Source organism: Antennarius striatus, chromosome 10 (genome assembly GCF_040054535.1).
Source record: "Antennarius striatus isolate MH-2024 chromosome 10, ASM4005453v1, whole genome shotgun sequence".
Lineage (NCBI taxonomy): Eukaryota > Metazoa > Chordata > Actinopteri > Lophiiformes > Antennariidae > Antennarius > Antennarius striatus.
Window position 1 is genome coordinate 8,243,249 of NC_090785.1, and position 25,739 is coordinate 8,268,987.

Genomic DNA, 25,739 nt, shown 5'->3' on the forward strand with positions numbered 1-25,739 from the left:
TGCAGTTTCTCCTCCTCTCCTCTCCCTCTCCATCAGCTGTGGAAGTTAAGCTTGAAGATGCTATGAATACTTGACAGCACCCAGTTACAGTGTACTCATCGGGTATGGTAACCGTGCCATTTGCAGAAGATTAGTTGCATTGTTTTGGAAGAAGGCTGATACCTTATTTACCCTTCCTCTCTTGGAATAAGTGTAGAGAGGAAGTGGAGCGGGGAATGCTTGCAGCCTGTTGCCACATTAAGAGCTCAGAAGGCAGATGTTACAACTTTAATTAGTCCTCCTTCTGTCTACTTACTGTCTTAGTCACACAAGGAAATCATCCCTCAGTTGTAGATTAACTCATTACACTGGCTTACTGCAGACTCAAAACCGGAGGATTCGGGATTTCGGAGGCAGATCTGGTCGAAAACGAATCGTACTGAAACAGTTTTAGAAGAAGGCTGACTGCTTCCTTTGTTCAAGAATTTAATTTTAGTCCCTTTGTGGTCCACAGATTAAATTTTCAACAAACTGCACACAATCACCTTGTCTACAAGATCCCACTCCTTCAAAAGTACCTGCAAGCATTTCCAGCCTTCATCCTTAACAAAGTCCTTAACCCTTATTTGTTGCTTTCCACGTTCCTTTTAGAGTGAGAGGTTTAATGAGTCTGGTGAGGAAGAGGATGGAGAACCATCTTTCTTGTCAGATTCAGCTCGGCGCTCTGCTGGCTTCCAAGAAGAGAGATTTTCCATTTTTCTCACTTTAGCATGGTTGTTTTTTCTTTTTTGTGTTCTTCTTCACCCTTCTTATTCTCTCTGCTGTCTGACTGTCACCACATTCCTCTTGTTTATCAGACCCCCCCCCCTCCTGCCACAGTGCTTCTGTTTTCCTTTTTGGTTTTCCCGTGGGTGTGGTTGAAGGTCATTCTGCTCTCTGGCTCACTTTGAGGGAGGAGAAGGGGAAGCATGTCAGGAGAAAGGACAGAGGAGAACAGTGAGAATAGCAGAGGAGGCTGAAGGGGCAGCCAGGCAGACAGGCTGTTCACAGTACAGTGCAGTCATCACTTTTTTTTTGCCCACACATGATTGGGGAAGTTTGGAAGGATACACGGGGGTTACAGGCTGTCCGTGAATGCCAAAGGCAACAGAGAGCATTGCTCCACATCGGATCGGAGGCTGACCTCCACAAACAGGGCAGACATGGAGGACTCAATCTCTTGTGTCAACTCAGTGTGGGGTGCATGAGGATCAAAACCACTGCAGCAGAACCAGAGATAGCTCACCGTTCTGCTTCCTTTCCAAATCTATTACACTACCCACAATGCAATTCGTATCCCTACAGTTTGCTCTGGGTTTCTACCGTGTGATTTTAGCAGGTGGGTGGCATGGGGATGCAACACTGTCGCCTCAAAATGAGAAGTCATGTTAGGGTAATTAGTACCTGAAGGGCATTAGGAGAGATGCCGCTCATCTAATATGAGCCTAATAGCCTCCAGCTTACCTCTGACCCCCCCGCACGGGATAAACGGCTACAGAAATTGGACGGATTAAAACTGTTAAAGGCAAAGAAAATGGTCTTAAATGCAAATGTTCTGAAATATTATTGAACGAACGAATCCACAAATCGATATCTTAATAACCCACCTACATATTCTTCAACCCTCTGCAAGCCTGCAAAACATTAGCAGTTACCGATAATGGATTGATGCTAGGAGATGCTAACGTAGGTTTATGTTGTAGCCTCAAGTAGCAAGAGCTTCTGTGTTCTTAGACTTGAATGCTACAAAACCCAGCATCACTACTAGAATAAAGACCCATCACTACTAGAATAAACAACCCATCACTACTACAATAAACAACCCATCACTACTAGAATAAAGACCCATCACTACTAGAATAAACAACCCATCACTACTACAATAAACAACCCATCACTACTAGAATAAAGACCCATCACTACTAGAATAAACAACCCATCACTACTACAATAAACAACCCATCACTACTAGAATAAAGATCCATCACTACTAGAATAAACAACCCAACACTACTAGAATAAACAACCCATCACTACTAGAATAAACAACCCATCACTACTAGAATAAAGACCCATCACTACTAGAATAAACAACCCATCACTACTACAATAAACAACCCATCACTACTAGAATAAAGACCCATCACTACTAGAATAAACAACCCATCACTACTAGAATAAACAACCCATCACTACTAGAATAAACAACCCATCACTACTAGAATAAAGATCCATCACTACTAGAATAAACAACCCATCACTACTAGAATAAACAACCCATCACTACTAGAATAAACAACCCATCACTACTAGAATAAAGACCCATCACTACTAGAATAAACAACCCATCACTACTAGAATAAAGACCCATCACTACTAGAATAAACAACCCATCACTACTACAATAAACAACCCATCACTACTAGAATAAACAACCCATCACTACTAGAATAAAGATCCATCACTACTAGAATAAACAACCCAACACTACTAGAATAAACAACCCATCACTACTAGAATAAACAACCCATCACTACTAGTAGCGATGTCATTGAGTGACATTTACTTGCAGTTTATAAAAGTCACTATTACCGTTTAACTTTTTATTACCACAAACACTGCCGGCGGTGTGTTCAGACTGTTACGGCCGGCCCAAGTGGGGCGGTGAATTTCAAAGGTGGTGTGAAATGTGTTGTACACTCCAGGGATTAAACACACACACACCGCTGTGTTTATCTGCCTGTGTGGTGTGTGTCGTGCAGAAATAGCAAACCCATATTCTGTGCCTTATTAAATTTTAATGGCTGTTTTAATTTAATCAGTAACAAAAACAACACCAAAAAAATGTAAGCATCATAAATTTGTCATTTGACACAACTGGAGAATATTTTACACGGTTGTTAATTAGTGTGTACCCTGTAAGCCTTTATGATGGCAGTTACTCTCCTCTGTACACATCCTCCTGATGCCATCCGGTGGGACGGCGGCCCACTCTTCAATCAGAGCCGAAGCCAGAGACAGACGATTATTTGTCTTCTCAATCTTGGTACCATTTTTTATAGAGATTTTTATAGCGTTTAACAAGGGAACGGTCAGTCAGACATGACTGAACACCACATGTTGAGTTATCAAAGTCTACCTTACACATTCTTAGATGTACAGCCACATTTGAAAGAGAATTGTTTTTTAAAAATGACTGATCCAATACTGAATTCTAATGTTCCAGAACTTAAAAAATGCATTAAATTAGCTTCTATCAGAATCAATTTCGAAGAAATTAATTTAAATGATTTAAACGACGGATAATCCTGCCGCTAACTACAACCAAATGGGACTAAACACATAAAATATTAATCTTCCGTAAGCACTATGCACAAAGATTCATAAATTGTTTTGAACCAAGGTCCTGCTTTTGCTGTTAAGGTAGGCAGATATATTGAACGATTATGAGGTGACGTTTGAGTTAGCCAATCAGCTTAGAGGTTTGGCTGACCTCCCCGCCTTCTGGACACACCCCTGTTTGAAACACAATCCCTGAAGCTGGAGCCTGATCCTCCTCACACGTTCTCTCTGTCCTTCACTCGTTAGCATGTGTAGTATTTATTCCATCAGCTCCAGCGTGGAGCCTTGGAGGCCCAATAGTTCAGGCTCCCGTGTTCCTGCTGCAGCCTCCACACGTGATCAATCATGTGAAGTGGCAAAAACACGGCACTGTCAGCGCTGTGAGGGAGACCTAATGGAGTTGAAATGGGATGTTTTGTCGTGATGCGATCCATTTTTGTTCCACCTTTGCTTGCTTTCCTTCTTTCACCACAGCCCCCGGGAAAAAAAACCAAATTCTTTGTGTGGTGTTGTAACAAATCAACCAAGAAAAGGTCACAGATGTGCATTGCAAATGGCAAATAAGATTTATAAACATGTAAACAATTTTTGGGTGCTCAAAATTGCAAGCGCTAAGGAGTGTGAGCACATGCAGAAGAGATGAATGAATAAATACCACTATTTTCAAATACTTTCTGACTTCTGCTTTGTTTTCCTTATTTTCACTATCAAATCAACAAATGCCTGCTGTGTTTAAGCACCGGAGGAGAAGTGGTACATGTGTTGTTCTGGTGAATTTGTGTTTAATTTTAAGGTGGGAATGATGTTTTTCCAACACCCAGGATCGTTTGCCATCCTTTGATTTGGACATGTACATCTGTTCTTCTGCCGGGTATACTGACAGTCTAGCAAAAAGCAGATGATGCTGTTGTTTACATCCCTGTGGTTCTTCCTCTGAAGGAAGCATTAGCTACGAGCCATTACAACCCAATATGTAGACTTTGCGATATAAATATATATATAAATACTTCTTGATAAAGTCAGATAGTATTCCACATCTGTTAGTTTGGTGAAATCGTCATCTTCCCATCCTCGGTTGGTTGAACATCTATTTGCAAGTATTACTTTTTATGAAGGCAACTGAAACAAACTCTACTTCTAAAAATGTCTTTCCCTCTGAAAATTACACACAAATTCACCCAAAGCCGAGATGTCCCAGTTTTCCACCAGCACTAAAACGCTGCACACATTCGTTAATCTATCCTATGAGGAGCAGCAGACCATGAAATGTGTGTCATAACTCCACGTGTGACTGTAATCTGCCGTGTGCGCACATTTAGGAATCTGTAAAGGAGCGGAAAATTATTATTTTCATGGGAATATTTTCAAGAGAAAAAATTAAAATTTAAGTGCAAAATCCTCTTAGTAAAATGTCATGTCACCATGCACGCTGAAGTCTTAATTTTGTTTCGTCTGTGATGTAACGCACTAATTTCCCTTCGTTTCAGATGCCAAATAAGAAGGTCGTGTCTATTTTAAGTAAAGGTCTGCGTGGCAGCAACGCTGCAGAGACGTTTCGGTTTGTTTTGGTCGTTAAAAAGACGAGTCCCCGAATTTGGTTCAACCCGTCTGTTCTGCACACATGCCTATATGAGCAGCGCTCTTCTGCTCTTTTATTTTGGGCTTTATGTTGGCCCCGGCACACTTCGCTGGAGACTGGGGGGTGAAAATCGTTTTCATTTTCCACTTTTAAAGCTAATCCACTGATCCAGAGTGGAAAATCAAGTAAAATGCATGTCCAGCGTGAACTCAATTTATTTCTACTGTTTGCTGTGTGTGACTGTGTGTTCGACCCAAACCTACCTGCTGCCCAGCCCTCTCTGTCGCCCACCCCTCCTGCAGCAAAGAGGGCACAACATGAAACCGAATCGGCTGCAGGAGGCACCAACGTGACTGAGTGTGATCGCATGAAACAGCAGCGCAGATTAAATGAGTGAGGTAACGAAGGTAATGAACGAGAGTGTTTCACACTCCAGAGTTTAATTAACCTCACCTCCCACCAACCACTCCTCACTGTATCCCCTTCGTCACTGTAATGCAACCTTCCTCTGGGCAATTTATCGAGTGGCCTTGTGTGCCAGGGGCAATTAATCCTGCCTACTGCCCCAAGGCCTTATCCCGCATTTGTGTCCTTCATCTCCGTGTTTGCCATGCATCCATGAGCACAATGCTTCTCTTGACCTACTCCTCTCTGTGTCTCATCTACTGTGTATTTCTCTCCCTCTTTCTCTCCCACACTCCCACTCTTTTTTTTTTTTTTTTTAAATCCATCATCTCGGTTTTTACCACCCCGCTCTCGCCGTTGCAGACACCTGCGGCCACATACAGCAAACACTTCCTCGCCGTCAGCGCTCTCCAGCAGATTAATATGCACACATATCCACTCTTGAATTGACGCTCCCGTCAGACTGAAATGAGGCCAAAGTATTTGCACACAATAGTGCACGCTAACTCACGCTTATTCATGAGGACCTCCTGCAGCCTTTTAGACTTTCTTGCCGTCCATCAAACAAACTTTCTCACACCGTTCAAATATTGACCGCAGTTGCAGGACACATTCTCCCACATCTCAGCCTTCTTTCTTCTTCTTGTCTCCTCTACACACACACACACACACACACACACACACACACACACACATGAACCTACCACCACAGTGCTACATCTTGTTAAAAAGAGTTAGTGAAGCCGAAAGGCCAATCAAATTAACATAGAAGGAGTGTCAAAAAAGACAGCAGAGAATATGGTGGAAGGGTCAAATCAAATAGACACTTCTCAGATTTTAATTGTAAATGCCTAATTTCTCTTATGGGTAATAAGAGTCTGTGGCGCTGATCTCCAATGGATCATATAGTAATTAATCACCACTGTCGCTGCTGGATTTGACAGAGCACCATATCTTTGTAGATTAGCGTTTAATCCTGGCGCCCAGGATCTCAAAGGTCTTTGAAGATGTACAGCTGAATGTCCTCATCCATGGCCGGCGAGGAAGACCCCGCCTTGGGGCTGATGGGCTGCGGCCATGTTATACTGGAGAGCGACCGGCTCTAATCAGTCACAGTGGAAGAGAAGGGATTTATCCCGGCGCTCTGACTCGAGGATGATTAGATGTCCAGATAAAGTGAGCGGGGTTAGTGATTTGGCCAGGGCATGAATGTTAGCATTTCGGTTCTCTCTCGCTCTCCGTCTCTGTCAAATATCATGTGAAGTTGTCAGAAATAACCTTGAGACATGCTTAAAAGGCACACCAGCCCTACTGCCACATCTAAAGACTGCGGTAGCAATTACAAACAGCTTCCATTTTACGTTAATTACCACAGTTAAACTATTCAATAGCCAGGGGTCAAAGTTAAACTTGCTCGCACTGTAATTTTCAGAATCGGAGATACTTTGATTCTTGTGGAACTACGGCTTAATTAAAGTATGATTACCCGTCTCTGGTGGATATTCGGTTGAGTGAGGAACCCAGGGAAAACTGTCTGCTATCCCTTTGTGAGTTGGGTCTCTTGTCTTTGTGTGTATGTGTGTGTGTGTGTGTGTGTATCTGACAGTCTTGAGTCTTTTTAGCCATGTCCAGGCCCATTTTAGTGCTGACTGTCTGGCCCTAGAGGCTCTATGAAGTCTTTGCTTCTGCCTATCTCATTGAGAGTTGCTCCTTTGTCTGCTTAATGTCTCCCTGTCCCTGCTTAAGCATATTTTAGAAGCATTAGGCATTATCACTAGCTGACTGAGGAGACCTTTTCATGCCTTTATGTGACATGAAAGGACCATCGGAGTCTGTTGGAGAGATCATTTTGTGACAGAACCGAGGGGAAAGGAACAGGACCTAAATATGCGAGGCAGAGTCGGAGGTTTCTCTTTGACTCGTGTCCAACATCACAGCCTTCATACTAATCCATATTTAATCAGACTTTCCTCCATTGCTCCCTCCTCGTTTGTTTACCCATGCTATGTTGTTTTATATGATGCAGAAGGAGGGAAGTGGGAAGGGCCCGGGTTGAAGGCAGCGGGGTCGCCATGGGAGTACTATTCTAAGCACAGGAGGGGAGGGAAGGTAAAGCTTAGCAAGGGCTTTGGGGACATAGCTGCATTTCATTTCATTTCATTAATTGGATATTGTAATTCAAATAGCACACATCAGCTCAGAAACAATAAGCTGCCGTGACTGGTGTTGTGAAGTGTTGAGATTTCAATCAGTTTGCTGTTTATTGTGTCAGCGGATGCAGAGAAACGCCGGTGAGAAATGAGAAGCATTTTGGACGCTAATGAAGCGATGGGTCGGTGTTGATGGAGCCGCTGATTAGCATTCATCAGGTGCTTTTAAAACCCCGTCAGTGGAAATGATGTTAGGAAAACTTTCTGCTCTGTTAAGTTCAAATAAATGCCTTCCGTTTCCTGTCACTGAAGGAACGTCTCATGGTGAGCGAGCTTTCATCAGATCCATTGATAGATTCTGAAAGAGGGTGGTCTACTCCGCTATAGGGTAAAAGTAATGCGTTACTTCTTCACATTTTCATCTTGAATGATCATTTGTGTCGTGAAGAATGGCAGGTGAAGGTCAGCATGGATTCCAGCAGCAGTAATTACATTCTTTCTCGGCCTTTGCTGCAGATTTCATATCTAAAAAGGAATGGTGCACAAGTAACAGGTGTCGACATAACATCGCCCGTCCATTTGCTTTTCCCTCTGGTCGGCCTTGCTGAAGCTAGAAAATGGAAGGCACATTCATCACTAGGCATTCAGTCATAACTCTACTGACAGACACACACCAACACACACACACACACACACACCCGATGTGGAGCAACAGACAGCAGCTCTCCATGGGAATATAACAAAGATAAATCAAATAAAAACATCTCAGAATGTTACCGCATTTGAAGACGTGATCGTCCACGTATGTACGCTGACATGTGTCGCCTGAAACATTCATGAATGTAAATACAGTCCAGCCCCAGAGGGTTCGTGATTGACTGACAAGCAGCCCAGCCGTTTCATTCCGGCAGAGCAGTGTGATGCAAGTGATGGTTAAATGTTGGCAAGATCCAACTTTTCGTGTAATTTAGAATAAAGCCAATTTATTTATTTTTTTCAAATTAAAGTCCCCCCCCCCCCTTTTTTTTTTTTCAGAGAGGAATCGCTATCTCACAGTTCTGCAAGGACTTCAATGAGAAAACCAAGGAGATGAAGGAGGGGATCCCTCTCCCCGTGAAGATCCATGTGAAGGTGAGTCCATGCGACTCTCCAGCCCCACCCTGACCTTTTTACACCTAGCAGCCCTCCCCTTTGCAATTGTTGTTAATTCCACGAGCTGCACAACATCACCACAGCACTTTCATTATTCATACTCTGCCGCTGAAGTAAGCCTTTTCCATTTGCATTCATTAATGAGGCCGTACCCAGAGGGACTCTGAGTGAAGGAACATTAAATGTACGCAAGAATGAATCGCTCAGGAAAGAGGTGTTATGAGCGTGTAGTTTTTATTTTGCACAGCAAATTTGCACACATATTGTTTGATGAGTCAAACAATATCAGGACTTGCATCCCTTCTGCTGAAGAAATGTGTTGTAATGAGGTTTTTGGTGTCAGGGTGGGTGTTGGGTGGGGAATGGTCTGATTACTCTCAAAGATATTAATTTATTTTGACGTGCAATATCTGGCAAAGGCGCTGCCATCACATCTGGGAACTTGCTGCTGCCCACTGTCGAGATCTATTTAGTGTTGTGTTTGCTTTCACCTCAGGCTCGTCAGCAATTGTAGCACATTTCACAGTGCCTTTATCTCATTGTACAGGATGAGTCTGGCATTTTGGGAAAATGCAGATCGATATCATTGCTTGCTTCTGGGTGTGAACTTAGCTTCGAGAATCTGGAGGCAGTGAGAAACGACTTTATGGGGAATCGGCTTATCTCACTCTGTCCAAAGTAAATTAAATATTTATTGATAATTACCATTATGGATCTATTTTATTTCATTTATGAACAAACATGTACACATGTAGGAAAATTAAGATTCTACGTCCATGCTCACAGCCCCGGAAGACTGTGACTAGTTATATTAAACCAAGAATTCTTCTTTTCGACTTGTCTAGTGAGAAGTGGCTGCAGCGTGTCATCCTCTATCCATTTTAGATGAGCACTTACACTTGTGCGGCAAAGTTTTTTGTGCTGGATGCCCTTCGTACTGCAACCCTCTGCATTTATCTTGGTTTGGGACCTCATGGGGCTGCAGACGCCAGGGATTGAACCCAGGGAAGCATACAAGTGAAGCATGTGCTCTACCACAGTGCTACACCCCCAGCTTGTTTTATTAAATCAAATATTACACCTAAAATTGAAATTTTGGTTTCATGATGACACTAGAAAAGTCAAGAGGCTAAGATACTACGGTTCATCCCACAGGGACATGATGATCTGAACCAAATTTCAAGGTATTCCAATTTTATAATCTCCACTAAAGTGATGACAAAAAGCTCCGCTGTGTTTGCAAATTTGCTCGGATAGTTTGTGCCGTTTGAAAATAACCACCCATACTTTTGTTTTTTATTACATTTTAATTACATTTTTAATTTATAAAGAAACAAAAATCATCAGCAGAAATAAACACTACGAATTCCTCATGTGACACAACAGGAGAGCAGTCATCATTTGACGGAAGCAATCCTCCTCATGGACTGAAACAACCCCCAGATGATTTAATCCTAACTCCACTCTTCAGCCAGAGTGGCTGCTGAGTCTGGACTTTTCATTTGTTTAGGTCTGGTTGTGTCACTACTGATTCATCCACTGGTGCTGTCCTTTCACAGCACCAGTGGAAGGTCTTTGTGTTTGAAATCCATCATCCATCAGGTGATTTCTTATTGGGTTCTTTTGCATGTACAGACCTTCAGTAGCAGTACCAGCGGTCCAGCTGTAGTGGAGACGGTCAGAGCCGGTTTCTGCCGTGCAGCGGGCGGACGTGTCGATCCTGATTTTCTGTTCTGACATGATGTGTTCCATAAGGGTTTGAGCTGCCTGTCATTTCTACTCTCACTTCATAACCACCCTGATGGCCCCCATTATCCCCCCCAATTTTTGTGCCTTCTTATCACAGTGGGTTCTTTAAACAAAGTAGGAGTCGTTCTGGATTAGCTGGATAAAGGGCATCATGGCTGTTTGTCTAAAAGTAGTGCACAAATAGATTCAAGACTAGTCACAAAAATCAATGTTATGTGTTCTTGATTATTCCTAAGCCTGCCCTACAGCTGTTTTTGCAATTAGACCTAAAAAACATTGAGTGGTTGTATTGTAATTCGCTGGATTGTATATGTAATACAGTAGTTGTTGAGAAAGTGCAAGGTTAGCCAAAGTGGGGGACCAGCGAGCCGTGCGTCATCCATGAAAATGACACTTGGTGTGGTTACATCCAGACACTGAATGGAGTGACCTCCTGGTGTCTCGTTGTGACACAGACAGCCTGAAAACACGTATACATCAGTGTGATTTAAGCGAGAAAGACGGAGCGAATGAATCGATGGCTTCGAGAGCCGTGGGCAGGCAGATGTTCTTTAACTTCAGGCAGCGAAGGCTGTCAGTTCTCCTCTGATTTCACTTTGTGCTTAAAATAAGATAATCTCTTTATTTGTCTCAGCAGGAGAATTCTGAAGGTTGCACTGTTCCCTAAACATTTGTCGGTTCCAGCATGTAGGCGTGCACCATTAGCCAATTCCGCTTCTCTTTTGGACTTTATATTTTTTTCAATTTTGCATTTTGGCTGTCAGAAAGCTCAGGGCTGGAAATGTTTTTTGTGGGAGGGAAGCTCAACTTGGACCTTTGCTGTTCTCATGTATTCCATTTCGACTGTTGAAAGGTCACCGCTGTTAGATATCGCGGCTGATGAAAAATCACCCCCTGCGTGGTTATCTCCTCGGTTCAGCTTACAGTTTATTGCCCTGTGTTTGTTATTTATTTATTTATTTATTTAAGTCCTTCTCTATGTGACAGAAAACAGATAATCCAAAGTAAAGTTTCTGAGATGATTTATTGATTGGCTCTATATGTCAGGTTTTAATAAACTCAGGTCTTGGGCAAGGCGATGAATCAGAATCAGAAGAGTCGGAGCAGCACAGTGAGGCTGAAGATTATCCTCTTGTGGTCCTGAGGGTGGGAGGAGACGCTGAGCGAATGAGGATGGAGAGCAGATGTGCAGCGACACACAGGAGAAGACGAGATGATCAACCCGTTTCACTTCATGAAACCAGCTTAGATCACGTAGACGATAGTTTTTCACTGGTTGCTTTATGTCACCTTACTGAACTTGTTATGATTGATGCTGTTAGCTCTGCAGGGCTTCATGTCCTCTTCCTGCCCCTTGTTCTTTCTGAATGACTCACAAACCCATTCTCTATCATATCAGAAACACTTCTAGGTTTAAAAAAGAATTACCGCATGCAACTGTCCTGATGGTGGACAAAAAAAAAACAGAAAACAGCTAACATAGAGTTAATATTGGATTTAAATTGAGTAAATGTCAAACTTGTTGCTCCATATCGACCGGACGCTGTCCAACATGGTCGTTAAATTACCTTTGTAAGGTGATAAATTGTCAGTTTCACATTCACTACTTGTTTTGCGGCTCCTAAATTAGATTTGGTGAAATAGAACAATAAAGAGGCAAGATGAGGATTCACTGGTGTGACCAACAACAACAAATGTTCTTCCAAAAAAAAACCCGATGCAGGTTATTGTTTGACGTCTGGTACAGTTACTGTTACTTTAAAAACATCACTCTATTCGTTCTAAAGCACCAGTAGGTGAAGTGGAAGAAGCCTAAGTTCACATACTTGACATACTTGTATTAATAATGAATACTTTGATTCTTTAATATAAGAGCGGAGTGATTGTCGCTGCAAGCTGCATGTTGACCTTAAGAGAGACCAGAGAGCTTATGGTATGTCTTTCCTTTCAGTAATTGTTTCCTTGGTTACAAAGACGTGTCTCCTTTTTAACCAAAGCAACGTGTCTTGAATGTTTTCAGTCAGCCATTAATATTTGGCCAAAGCTGCAGTGTGCTCAACCTCCAGATTTTAAATTTAAATTAGGAAATCATAATCAAAATGTTCACACTTTTTCGCTGTACAGGTTTGTTGAAACATTTTAAATGATGTCATTTATTACATTAAGCAGATGAAAACTTTTTTTTTTTTTTTCTCCCCGCAGCAATGTGTTTACTGCTTCAAACTGGCCTTCAAACGACTGCTGGAAAGTAATGATAACAACAAATCACACTTAAAGCAGCCTGTTAAGCGTCTCTTTTGTCAGATGAAGCAGTGTGTGTTAGATGGTAAACTTCAATGAGAGCATAAAAGATCAGCGTCTAAAAACAAATACCATAGCTCACAGTGTGCTTTGACCAAAAACTACATTTCCAACAATTATGGCCACAGTGTGATGGTTGTAGGAGACCCTGGAAACAGAACTTAAATGATATTTTAGTCCCAGGATGGCTTTTTGAACCATCTACTGTAAAATACACCAGGGAAGAAGATGAATAAATGTTTTCCTCTGCATGGGGGGGGGCTCTGCTTCTCATCCACAACCTCGGTTGAAATTAGACTCAATGGGGAATTAATCTGGCATTTAAAACATTGGTTAGGACGCTCGCTAGCTGAGTTATGTGGGACTGGTCGTTCATTTCAGGACAGTATACATGTTCCTGTCCTGAAATGAAGTCACGTGACCATAAGTAGACCAGCGGCCTTTTGTACTCAACTCATAGACACACACTTGCATTGCTTTTCATTTCACAGTTGGATCTATGAACTGAAGCGTTCAAGAAGGACGTGATGGACAATCATGAAACGGGCGGGGCTTAGTGAACGCATGCTGGTGTACTGAGGGATTAATGACTTCCGTCTGAGTTTAGAATTCTTTGAACATCTCGTGTTTCATAAATTGAGTGTTTCTTTTGTCTCGTCAGCCTGACAGAACCTTTGACCTGAAGATCGGCCAGCCCACAGTGTCATACTTCCTCAAGCAAGCAGCGGGCATCGAAAAAGGGGCAAAGAAGACAGGTGAGCGTTGATGCTTTGATGAATTTGCTCCAATCTTCACCCACTAAACCCATCCTGTTACGGAACAAGTTCTCCAAGGGCTTGGCTTTGAGCTTCGCTGTGACTGATGTTATATTCATGGCGTGGGGGAACTGCAGCAGAAGGCAGTGAAGTGGTGTTTTCAGAAAAGAGAATTATGAAGCTCTGTCTTTGCTGTTCTAAGCTATCTCCAGCCTGGTTTCAGCTGGTGACTTCTAACACCACCTCCACCATCTACACACTTTGTCCTCTTTTGCGCCAAACTTTTCCCTGCACGTTTATTGAATTTTTCTCATTATTCACATCCTTAAATATGTCATGTGTGCAGGCCATGAGACTGCAGGGATGGTGTCTGTGAGGGCGGTGTATGAGATTGCAGTGGTGAAATCTCAGGATGACTGCTTCAAGTTGAGGAACACCCCCCTGCAAACTGTCGTCAAACGCATCATCGGCTCAGCACGTTCGCTGGGCATCAAAATTGTTCACGAGTAAGTCGACAGTGTGTCGTCAGTTAACTCGGCCTTTCGCTGTGTTGACCTCAGACACCAGAGACCCCACCTTCTCATGATGAAGTTGATGTTTTTTGAATAATCTCAATGTGACTTCCTGCTTAATAAAGGTAAAATAAAATTTGTAAAAACATGCTACAATATATACAGTACAATATCTAATTTTTATGGTAACACTATTGTACAATTTGCTTCTGATTTTCATGCTTTGACATTTTTATCATAAATAACTTTTTGCCATGGGCAGTTTTGTTTTTTTCTTCCACGACATCAGTTTATGATACTGTAGCGATTTGAGCAGTAATGTGATGAAGGATCTTCATCTTACAAGTTCTAATGTCTCCTTTCAAATTCCTCCTGTTTCTCCCTTCTGTTCTTCAGCCTCTCAGCTGATGAGTATAGAGACTTCTTGGTGCAGAGGGAGGAGAAGCTGAAGGCTGATGCAGCAGCTGAAGCTGAAGCTGCTGCTTTGGTTAAGAAGAAATGACGACCAGCAGCACCTGATCTACACAAACCACAATCAAATAAAAAGGCTGTCAGTGTGTGTACCATTTTAATAAACCCTTATCTGATTTGTCTTCTGCGTTTCTTTATTCACATCGGATATAAAGACTTCTGTTCGCAACAAAGTGTTTTTGAATATTTTACACGGAGTTAAAAGATTTTTAATATTTTGGCAACAAAACCCTCCAACAGAGAAAAAAAATATGTGTATGTATATATATATATATATATATATATATATATATATACTTAATTTATTCTGAGCCGAGCTGATGAAGCTAACCATTCGGGCTTTGATTTGCTCTGTACATGCAGTCTCTTTGATATTATTATCCATTATTAAAACTTCTGGAAGCCTCTTAGCTTTTTGTCAGGTTTCTTGCTCGCTTGACGCATTTATCTCTAAGTATGAGTGTTCATCACAAGAATTATTTCAAAAACCACACTTGTTATTCATATTAAAACATGATTAGCCCCCAGCGTGAACAAAGTCAGAAGGAATGGAATGGAATCCATCTGTCATGTTTCATTTCATTCAAAACTATTTTTTTTTTCAAAACTTTCAAACATTTATCAGAACATCAAGTTTTGCTTTTTGCTGTTCTGAAAGTTTCATAATTTGTTTCCATGGTTACTGTTAGAATTTAAATTCATTCTATGAGGAAGGAATTATCTGAGTTGTTTCTCACATCTCTCTCGAACTAGAAGTTTTTTTTAAATATTTTTGGACATCTTGAGCATTGTAATTATATGAAAATGTTCCTTTTACTTAAATTTACAATAATTGTTTGAACAGAAGACAAATTTCTTTGTAACTGACTTTGAAGAAATACATGTTTTTCTTTTGCTTGACAGCACAGAGAGGTTGGAAAGAATGAGATAATTATATCTAGACTCTTTCCAGGACCCTCTTACGTTTATTTACATCATAAATAACTTTTATAATCCGATTATGTCATTTTATGGCTGCATAAAATATGTATGTGATTGTCAGTGCAAAGAGTGGGAGAGAGGAGGATGGAGGGAGAAAACAGGGACAACCAGATGAGGAAGGGGAAAAATAATCAAGTCGAGAGTGTTATAAAGTCAAACGGGGTATCTGTTAAGATAAACAAGACATCAATTTACAATAGAATGTAGTTGAATGAGAGCTGAGCGCCCCCCACAGCTGTGATGCTGACATTGCTCCTAATTGTAGCCCAACGTGGAAGGCAGGTCCAAACGTCAGTGTGACTATTTAAACGTGTTTTTTCCTGCCGTTTCACAAATCATGAATATGCATCATTCATATCTAAATATATTAGAACATAGGGTTAAGTTCATGTTGTCAAATATATTGTTAATGTCACCTACATGAGAGTCAAACTCCAAAGACTGATTATATAATTGCACCTAAAAGCAACAGTCCCAAATCAGTTTGACCCCCGTAATACAGTCTGACCCCTCGACCATGAAAACTCTAGAATGAGTTTGACAGGGAAATACTTATAAATACTGATACTGATGAATTAATTATTTTTTCTAGGTTTGAGCTCCAACATCATATGACGTATGGTGGGTTTTGTGGGGATGTCATTGTGTTTTTATCATTATCTATAGAGTCAGAAGCAAAAATGGTGTAAATGCCTCTACATACTACAACATGCATGTAGAGGCATGTACACCTCTACATAAACGGATACATGCATTGTTGCACTAATTGTTCCTCCTGCTCTGACGGATCCTGAACTGAATTTCTCATACCTAATTTCTCAACCTACGGATCTGTTCCAGTTGTGACTCCAGATAGAAGAGGAGTCGGACTTGTCTGTTCATCATCAAGTTGATGCATCAAGCTTTTCCTTACAGGTCCTCCTACTGCTCCAGTTTGTTACCTGTTGTCATGGCAGCAGCTGTAGATAACCAGGATTTTTTAATTTCAATTTCTGGATAAGAGGAATTTCTCCAGAGATACTTTCAACAGGATTTATATTCTCACCCACCACTGACATGAACATATGAATATTGTTTCAGAGCTTCTAACATTTTAGCCTTAACCAGAGTATACCCTTGTAATAGCATTATTTCTTTTAACATTTATTACACTATCCAGGAGACATTAAATCCACACTTACACTTGTGTTTTCCCTCTTCCCAATCTTTACCTAACATGGCTTCTCAGACTATAAATATCCTCCTCTGTGATGCAGTGCTGTTTTTGTCCAGAAGAGGGCAGCAGTCAGCTGTGCAGTCCTCGTTTAGCAGCTCTCTCCTGCAGCAGCCAGTGATGGAACAAAATGTCTGCTTGCAGAAAACCCAGCAGTATGTTTCTGGCCTCTGACATGTTCTTTTACAAGGTTGTATTTTATTAACTCCATTATGTGTAATCTGTGATGAGATCTGGTTAGAAACCACCCCCACCCCCCCAAAAAAACAACATCAGGCCTCATCATCATCATTTCTATAAAATGTGGTTATCTGTCATGTTCTTCATTGATTCTGATAATATTCACCTTTCCGTCCTTTTTGTGACGGAGATCCAGTTTGTCCCACATCCCTCTTTACTGCACCTCTAATTTTAGACTCCCCTCAGTCTGTCTTTGTCCCCCCCACCCCATCCCTTGTAGCCCTCCCCTCTCTGGTCCTTCTGAATGGAGGCTGAGAATGGATGTGGGGCTGTTTGAGTAGCAATGCCTATATATGGAGCGGAGTGCTGATGGAGTCGCAGGTACACAGCGTGAACGTGGGCTAGTGTGATTTGTAAAGAAGGGTAGTGGTGGTGGGGGTTATATTCCTACTATTATGTGTGCGTGCATCATCATAAGTGGGAGGCCAACTGTGTCCGTCGGTGTGCACATGCGCACGCAACAAGCCTTGATGCCAAGAGTGTGCGTCAGTCTGACTCAGATAGTGTCTCGTCATGTGTGTGCGTCAGTGCTGTTGCTGAGCGAAACTCGCTCCAGGGGAAGAAATAGAGGAGAGTGTATGGGAGGGAGAGGGATGGTGAGATGATGATGATGATGATGATGATGATGATGATGGTGATGATGAGGTTGAGGGAGGAACAAGGGGCTTCTCTATGACGACATGAGCACATCAGCCGCATTAAGTGCACTTTAATATAAATGCATTTGTATGACAACCAAATACACTTATAAGCAACACAATAGAACACTGGTCCACAATGTCCATTCTGCAGTAAGATGTTTAGATATGTTCCATCTTACACAATAAAAATTTCTTTCTTATATACAGACCAGGAACAGTTTCATACAAATGTACAAACCTTTCTGAAAAGAACATACATGTATGCCTATATCCGCAGACATAATGCATATGCATTAACATCTTTTCCAAATATAACACATATAATATAGAAATTTTACACATGTATAATAACTTAGCCTTTAATAGCTAGAACGTAGGAATCAATCCTTTACTTGACCGTAGACAACTCTACGTGAGCATGTCGACACCATGGGAATAGTAACATCCTCAACCCGTGTCGCTTGGTAACTGAATAGAAATAGCATCCCATCCCTATTTTCATTTTTTAAAACAAAACTTTTTGTATTCTAACCCCTCTCAAAAAAGAAGAATTGCTCATTCACATTGTCAGTTGTGCCTCACTACACCGCACTCCAGTGGAGCATCCATGTAAATGTCCATGTCGAAACGGACATGATAAAGAGTTCAGAGTTCAGCAGGTCAGGGAAGTTTCAGGCACGCAGGAGCCGCTATAAGCTGCCAGCATTTCAAATATTGATGCTGCAATGATATCCAGCCGACTTCTGTCGGGCCAGGAGGGACCTGAAGAGCCCACATTCAGAGTCTAATGTACAGTACGACATAGCGGTGGAGCTGTGGCATGATCAGACCTCCGGCAAAACCTCCAGACAATTTCTTGTTTGGTGTTTTTTTTCCGTCTGGTAAAACAATGGACGCCTTCGACATTCTTGAGATTTTCACATGCCAGGATCTCCAGTTTTCTTTTTTGTTTGTTTGTTTGCACATCACATTGATACACAAGGTTTTAGATGGAGATATAGATATGAAAGGTTAAAGGTTCTGAAGCTGCAAACTCAAAGTTCAAAGTGTCTCAGGTTTGAAGGTTTTTGACATCTCCTTTAGATGTGAGGAAGAACACCAACAAATCAGAGCTCTGACGGTTCTGAAGGAGAGATAGAAGAGTTCTTCTTTCCTAACAGGATGTATGGATTGTGGTTACGCTCAAAATGAATAGATGTTAACACCGGATTTCCCAGTACATTTGAAGTTTGGGTTTGCATCGCCACGTATCAGACAATCGTGCTGATATTCATCTCCCTACTGAACTAGCAAGAAATGTTGTTGTTGTTTTTTTGTTCACAACAGTTTTTTCACTACGAGTGAATACGAATGCGCCTCTTGAAGTTAAACAGCGCTTGCGAGTCCAGAAAGGTTTCTCTACCTGATCATGTCTGAAGCTCATGTTACAGAGAAGCTGAAAAACCCTACATGGACCCAAAACCCAGTCAGTTATGGGTCCATGCAGTCCATAGTGATCACTGACAACAAAAAAAAGTATTAATCCAATCTTTGTTGGTATGAGACATGTAGGAGTTAAAGTCCTTAAATTGTATATACATTATGTATATTTATACATTTAATTATTTTTTACTTTTCAGTAAAAGGAGCTCCACAAAATATGACAATATGCCATACTTAATGAAGTAAGTCACAGACTTATTTTAGAACGGAGGAACACTTCCACTCCCATCTGAAAGACAGAAAAATAGAAACAAGGACGTTAGTGGTGCATTTAAAAAAAAATTCAGAAACAACTTGACGATCTAAAAACAATTAATCCAGATTCCTACCTTTGTGGAAGCACTGTGGCGATGGATGACATTGGAGTTGATACAACTCAGGTTGTTGCCCTAAGCCAGGGGTGATCGAGGCACCTGCCCCAAACATGGGTTCCAGGACGGCCAGTTCCTCCAGGAGGGACTGAGTGCAAGACACAGCGGGCATGGGCAAGTCAACGGGTGTGGAGGTGGTGGGGCTGGGGGAGGCGGTGAGGATGAGGGGAGGGGAAGCTGGGATGGAGGAGCAAGAGGACACAGGAGATGACACCACCTCGATCTCCATTGCTTCCTCCGCTGGCCCCTCCCCTTCCGCCTTGGCCCCGGCCTCAGCAGCCGCCGTCACCCTGCACCCCGCCGTGGAGTTACATTGCGCCGATTGGACGCTACAGAAGTGGCCCATTCCCTCAAACTGGGAGGGCTGGCACCAGCACACTGGGGTCTGTGGAGAGGTTGGGCTGGGGGGGTTAGCCGCGGGGGGGGTGGGGGTGGAAGGGGAGGAGAGAGCGGAGGACTGAGGCGGAGCCAAGTTGTCTTGGAAGAGGGTTTCTAAGATGCTCTCTTCAAACAGAGAGTCGTCGCTGTCGAGGAAGATGGGAATGTCCAGACCTCTCCAGGTTTTTATGGGATAAAACTCCTGAACCGTGTGGACCGAGTCGACGTCAGCAGGTTCTGTGGCGGGGGACAGGAAAGGGGAGGGGGGGGCAGAGGAGGGTGAGAGTTTGGACAGGAGTGGATCCAGGTAGAACCCCTCTGCCAGGGAGCTGATGTGCTGAGCTAAGAGGGAGATTTCTGCCCTCTCCTTCTCCCTCTCTCTCTCCAGGGGGGAGAAGAAGGAGAGGCAGGGGTGTTTGCCGGGCGAGGCCTCAGGGGTGAGGAGGCCCTCAGGGGGGCACTGGAAGGGCCCCAAGGGCACGTCTACATACAGCGGACCCCGGACCTCGGGTAGGGTCATCACTGTGCAGTCGCCGTCTCCGGGGCTGTCGGGCGTGGGGGGCAGTTTCTCATACAGAGAGCCGCTGCAGGGGTCAACGGAGAAGAGGAAGTCGGTGGATAGGGTGGGTAGGGAGAGGGGGGGCTTGGTGGACAGGCTGGTGGGGGGAGCGGGACTGGAGTTAGTGGTCGGCGGCGCTGAGGAGGAAGCCGCGGGAGCCAGTGAGGTGGAAGCTGTGGCCGTGGTGGCGGAGGGGGGGGGAGTGGTCGTGCCGGTGGGGTCGAAGCTGAAGAGGGGCTCGCCAAACGGAAAGCTGGGCCCGCCGATCTGGGGGGTGTAGGGTGGGGTGCACACAAACTCCTTGGTCTGCTGAGTTTGTGAGGTTGGAATCGGGGGGAGGGGCAAGGGGAGAGCCGGCAGCGGGGGGTCGAGCTGGAAGGAGGGCGGCAGGAGGATGTTCTGGGTTAAAAAGTCTAAGTCTGCTACTGTCTCCACGGTGACTGGAGTCGGGGAGGAGGTGGCGGAGGGGCTTTCGGTACGATGCTGCTGGAAGAAGGTGTCCTCCTCCAGAGAGGAGATGCTGGAGCGGGGGTCTCCCTCCACCTGCATGGCCTCGGCAGCAGAACTCCCCGGTTCGTCGGAGGAGCCGACGCTGCAGCCGGCCGTGCTGAAGTCGAAGGACTGGCCGGAGAGACCGCTGCTGCCCGGCGTGAACACCTGGTCTGGGCTGGACAGCGTTTCTGGAGACTGGAGGCTCAGGCCCTCCTGCTGACTGGTACCAGCACCCAGAACCAAGGTGAGCTGGGTCTGCTCTGAGCTGAGCTGCTGACGTACGGTCCAGGCCTCAGACTCACTGAGGACGAGGGAAGAGCAGAGGAGCCACAGGGAGTTAGACTTCTACAATTTTAATTCTCTGCTTGTACGAATAAATCTTTGGGAAGCAGAGATGATTTCTTGTGAGGACAGTAAATACCTGATGATGTAGTTGTTGCTGACGATGGGGGCGTCTCCAGGCTGCAGCTGAAGCACCATGTAGAGCCAAACCCACGACTGGTCCTGAGCCTGAACACGAACCACCATTTCAGCTCTGCCCTCTCCTCCTTCCCTCACTGTGGATCGACAGTCAGCGCAAAATTGGCATCAGTTAGTAATCCTATTAATCATCACAGCGTTTTGACTGTGTGGATGCACAAGTGGGCACGATGTGTGTGTAAAGGGTAGGTGTGAGTTTACTTACAGAGACTCCGGTGTTGAGAGGAGGCATGTGACAGATCCTGTGGGTGGAGGAGGCTGTACCAGGAGCGAGAGCGTAAATCTGTCACCGCAAAGCCGAGGTAGGCGGTCACACTGTAAGGGGGGGAAGAGGAGATGCTGATAGGTTAGGAGGATGATTCTCCCCCATCGACGCCAGTAGCGGTCATACTGAAGCAACAGGTGGAGCCGGTGGTCTTCTCACCTGTCCTGGGCTGTCTGCAGCCTCATGTCCCGGTCGTGTTGCGAATGGAAGCAGGCCAGAAACAAGGTGGTGTCCTCCCAGGGAGGGGTGGAGGTCGACTCCCTATCTGCCCCGGAGCTGGTGCGCGTCGGGTGTGGCTCCAGAGGGGAGCAGAAGCACACCCAGACGGGGTTGGAGGTCCAGTAGGACCCGGTTGCAGGAGCGGCGGAGGGGGGAGAGAGGCAGCGAGCTCGGATCAGAACCAGCTTGTTCCCAGCGCTCTGCCTCCGCACCGACTTGGATGTGTTGAAACGACAGCGGAAGAGACGGTCTGGAGAGGAAAAACATGAAAATGACACCAACTGGTTATAGTCTGGTGAGTCTTCTTCGCTACACGAAGGAGAGAAAAAACTCAAGAAACTTGTCAATTTTTCTCACCGATCTCAAGTGAGGTGGAGGTGGACAGGTTGGTCCTCATGATCAGGTGGTCTGAGGCGTCGATGATGTCATACACACTGTCCCCCTGCGCCACAAGGTCCACCTGGGAAATCACAAGCAGAACATCATGAAGCCCAGAGCAGATCCTGAGGGGTTCCTGCATGCCTTTGAAACTCCTCCTGTGTCTACTCACCATGGAGTGTCCCAGGTGTTCGGACACGCTGTCTGACAGGTACAGGAGCTTCCCCTCCCCGGTCAGCAGCATCAGAAACCCCGGCAGCGCCTGCATCAACTCCGACAGTTCGTGGAAAGACAGAAACCCTGCGCTCTCCTCCTGACTAGTAGCGGTTTCCACTCCTAGAAGGGAAATACCAGGGCGGGGGGGGGGGGAGACCAAAATGTATTAACGTAACACGAATATACACATCTGATTATTTATTTTCAACTCAAATTGCTCGCTTCGGGCTTCAGCACCACGGACAGCAACGTGGCCGCAGACAGAGAGAGAGGAAGCATTGCAGCACCGTGGACAGAGACTAACTGATTTAATCCGGTCCATCCAGATTATTTATACTCAATTAATGACCAGAAGCTCCACATAAAAAAAATCACATTCGTGATAAATCGCATGCAGTGCGCCTCCAACACCTGTTGATCCCACCACTCTGTGACATGAGATCCATCAACAGGTCGGTTTCCTTTTTTCTTACCTTGGGTGAAGAAGACGGATTTCCTGGTGTACATGCAGGCGAGGGACATGATGTGCAGGTATGACAGCCGGGCTTTATCGGTGTCGGATATGGGCAACAAGTCCTTCAGGTTCCGGATCTCCGCGTTGATCTGGTCCCGTCGAGCCTTGGATGCTCCCTTCGTTGAGCGGTACATCGTGGCGGGTTGTTGCGGTGAACTAGTGGGATTCCTCCAGATTGGAAAGGAGCTGTCAGCTCAGAGGCGACTTTAAGTCTCAGATGTGTTGAGAGACAGTTTGAAAAGTGCGACAAAAAAAAATAATCTCTGGGGGGTGTTATTGGACTGTCATATCAGCTGTTTGTTTGTTTTTTATTCTTTTCCAGAGAAAGGCTCTAAACCTTCTCCTCTCCCGCGTTCTTGTGGATCAGCTCCGCCAGTGCGTCCCGCTGTCTGTCTGTCTGTCTGCCCCCCCTCTCCGAGTGCAGGTGATTCGGCGGCTGTGGTCGCCGTCTCTCGAACACAAGTCCGGAACCCGTAAATCTGGTTGAGGGACTCTGCTCGCAGGTCACTTATATAGGCTGGGACTCCACCGGAGAAGGGGGGCTCCCGACGCACCAACACCGACGTAAAACGGAGGGAGGCGGGAGGAGATGAAGGTGGGGGGGGGGGGAGTGATGTCTCATATCGGTGTAAGCAGTAGTGGAAGCCTCCCCCCCCCCCTCCCTCTCCCATGCCCTCTCCCTCCGGTGACTCTTCCCCCACGTCAGCTCTCCCCCCCTCCTCGCTGATGACGTCGGACTGGAATCGGGAGCTCCGGCGACGCAAAAAGCCCGATTTGGACAAAACCGAGTAAGAGGCGGGGCGAGCGTAAAACGCAAACGGAGTCACCGGACTCCGGTGTATTGGAGGAGGAAGAGGAGGGAGGAGGGGGGAGGAGGAGGAGGGGGGGAGGAAGGAGATGCGAGCGCAGGGCTGCATACGAAACAGGTCTGTGTGTTTATATGTCTGGCCCCTGCACGGATGCCCTGTTTTCCTGTCAGAACGCACGGCAGGTTGTGGTTCGGTACAACACAGAGACACACATACAAAAACAGATCATTCTGATCCCATTTTGCCCGACACCAGACTGATGAGGCTTCCTGCACAGCTGCACCGCAGAGATGAACACAATGTCAGCCGAGGAGGAGGAGGAGGAGGAGGAGGAGGAGGAGGAGGAGGAGGAGGACGCGGATTCGCATCGCTTCATCTCTCCGTCGCCTTTTGTGAATGGACACGCCGCTGAAAGCAGCCATGAATTTATAAATCCACACCGAATTGACCAAATAGCTGCACATTCTTCATCTTTTAGACGTGGATTCTGCGCATGTTCCGCGCCGTCATTGTAATTTTACATTTTCTTATTTGCCTTTGGCGTGATGTCAGCACCTTTTATTACCCACGGTAGGTTTTTGCGGAATCTGAAATACACTGAAAAGCTATATGTATGTTCTTCCGCTCATATTAATTCACTTTCCTTGTATGAACGATACAAATCCTCTGAGTCCAATATAGGGCTTAGACTGGAGAGAATATTCCAGTTCCTTTTTTTTTATTTATTTCGATGTCACCGTATAATAAAAAACACAAACTAATAATGAGTTAAAACACATATATATTAAAATATATGTATATATATATTACTTGTGAGTCTGATCAGTAAGACAATTTTAAAATTAATGGCCAAGTTAGACCCAAAAATTCAAAGTGAACTGTTCAGAATTATTTCTCTTATAATTTAATGACATGTGCGTGTGCGTCACGCTCCGCGCGTTCTTCCCGATCTATTCAGAAGTCACAAGGACGATCTTCAAAGGTTTCATGGAAACTGAAGGCATTTTAATGAATGGCATTCGTTATTAATAAACTGACGCGCAGCACAGCGGTCGCTCCAACGCGCAACCCGCAAACCCGTCGCCAATCTCAGGTGAGGTCAGCGGTGCCGCTGTTTCTAAAAATAGAAACATCTCACAAGTGACCTACACAAGGATGCTGAGGCTCACCCCCGCATCCAGCGTTGGATCGGCCAATTTATGGAGGAGGGAATTCATTTAACCCCCCCCCCCCAAAATAGATCTGTAGTGTGTACTTCACCTAATGCGGTTAATTATCCCTCGTTTGTGGGACGAATTTACAACTAGGGTTTGGGATGGCGGCTCCTGAATGTAGAATCTGTTCCTGCACTATTTTTTTTCTCCAGCTTGATTTTAGAGAGAAAATACGCGTCACAGCTGTTGCGCGCAGCGTGTTGTGACGTCATTTTCTGTTTCTGGAGTCAAAGTTTAAAATCAGACCCCTTTTTTTTTCTTTTCTTTTTTTTTTTTTTTTTTTTGCATTGACCTTGTTTGGTCACTCTTCAGCATCACTCGATTCATGTTGTTCTTGCTAAAGCTCTTTTGGCTCCTCTCTGTCTCAAACCGTCCAGCTCTAAATCTGTATCTTCACCACTGGTTGCAGTGACTCAGACGCACCAGATTGTTGCCAGATGACTGGAGAAGAATGATGGATTTGCATGTAGGCACGGCGATGATTAATTAACTTTGGCTTTCAGTTTGCATTGTTTGATTAAGTTTATCTTTAAGCTGTTGGATTGAGAGATCTGAATTTGTCGTCACTGCTGCACATCACAAAGACGCACCAGAACAGAGGAACGCATCACACACAAGTCTGCTGCTAAAGTGGGAACCCTGAAGCATCAGCAGTGGCATCCGGTTTGCTTTGGCTATTCTGGATACAGCATCAAAATGAATTCTTTTGTGCAGTTCAGTCCAAAAAAAAAAGGTGTAAAGAAATTGTGTGAATATCATTTAAGTGAATATAAATTAGTTTCAGATGCACGCAAACATCATTTGTTTGTTTTCATGTGTTCCTGTTGGAGGAGTTTGGTGTCATCCAAATATT

At 44.4% G+C, this 25,739-nt stretch overlaps 2 protein-coding genes across 2 annotated transcripts in view; one reads left to right on the forward strand and one right to left on the reverse strand.

The window, feature by feature from the left end:
• Positions 1-14,556, forward strand: part of mrpl11 (mitochondrial ribosomal protein L11) — a 36,058-nt gene extending 21,502 nt beyond the window's left edge. Inside the window, exons 3-6 of the mRNA XM_068326002.1 lie at positions 8,530-8,625; positions 13,358-13,451; positions 13,798-13,957; positions 14,360-14,556. Of these exons, the coding sequence (XP_068182103.1) occupies positions 8,530-8,625; positions 13,358-13,451; positions 13,798-13,957; positions 14,360-14,465 (456 nt within the window). The 3' untranslated portion in view covers positions 14,466-14,556. The remainder of the gene's footprint in view (positions 1-8,529; positions 8,626-13,357; positions 13,452-13,797; positions 13,958-14,359) is intronic.
• A 4,635-nt stretch (positions 14,557-19,191) lies between these two features.
• Positions 19,192-23,048, reverse strand: npas4a (neuronal PAS domain protein 4a). The gene is made up of 8 exons (XM_068326263.1): positions 22,823-23,048; positions 22,306-22,469; positions 22,113-22,215; positions 21,696-22,005; positions 21,477-21,586; positions 21,213-21,348; positions 19,321-21,092; positions 19,192-19,220 (listed from the first exon to the last, which is right to left on the reverse strand). The coding sequence occupies exons 1-8, from the start codon at positions 22,995-22,997 to the stop codon at positions 19,192-19,194; spliced, it is 2,799 nt and encodes a 932-aa protein (XP_068182364.1). The 5' UTR covers positions 22,998-23,048.
• Positions 23,049-25,739: the final 2,691 nt, after the last annotated feature.

Excerpts from the sequence above, each read along its gene's own strand:
- npas4a (XM_068326263.1), bottom strand. The coding sequence starts at position 22,997 with ATGTACCGCTCAACGAAGGGAGCATCCAAGGCTCGACGGGACCAGATC. Across the intron at positions 21,349-21,476 it reads CTCTCAACACCGGAGTCTCT|TGAGGGAAGGAGGAGAGGGC; the intron begins GTAAGTAAACTC and ends GTCGATCCACAG. Across the intron at positions 21,093-21,212 it reads AGCAACAACTACATCATCAG|TGAGTCTGAGGCCTGGACCG; the intron begins GTATTTACTGTC and ends CCTCGTCCTCAG.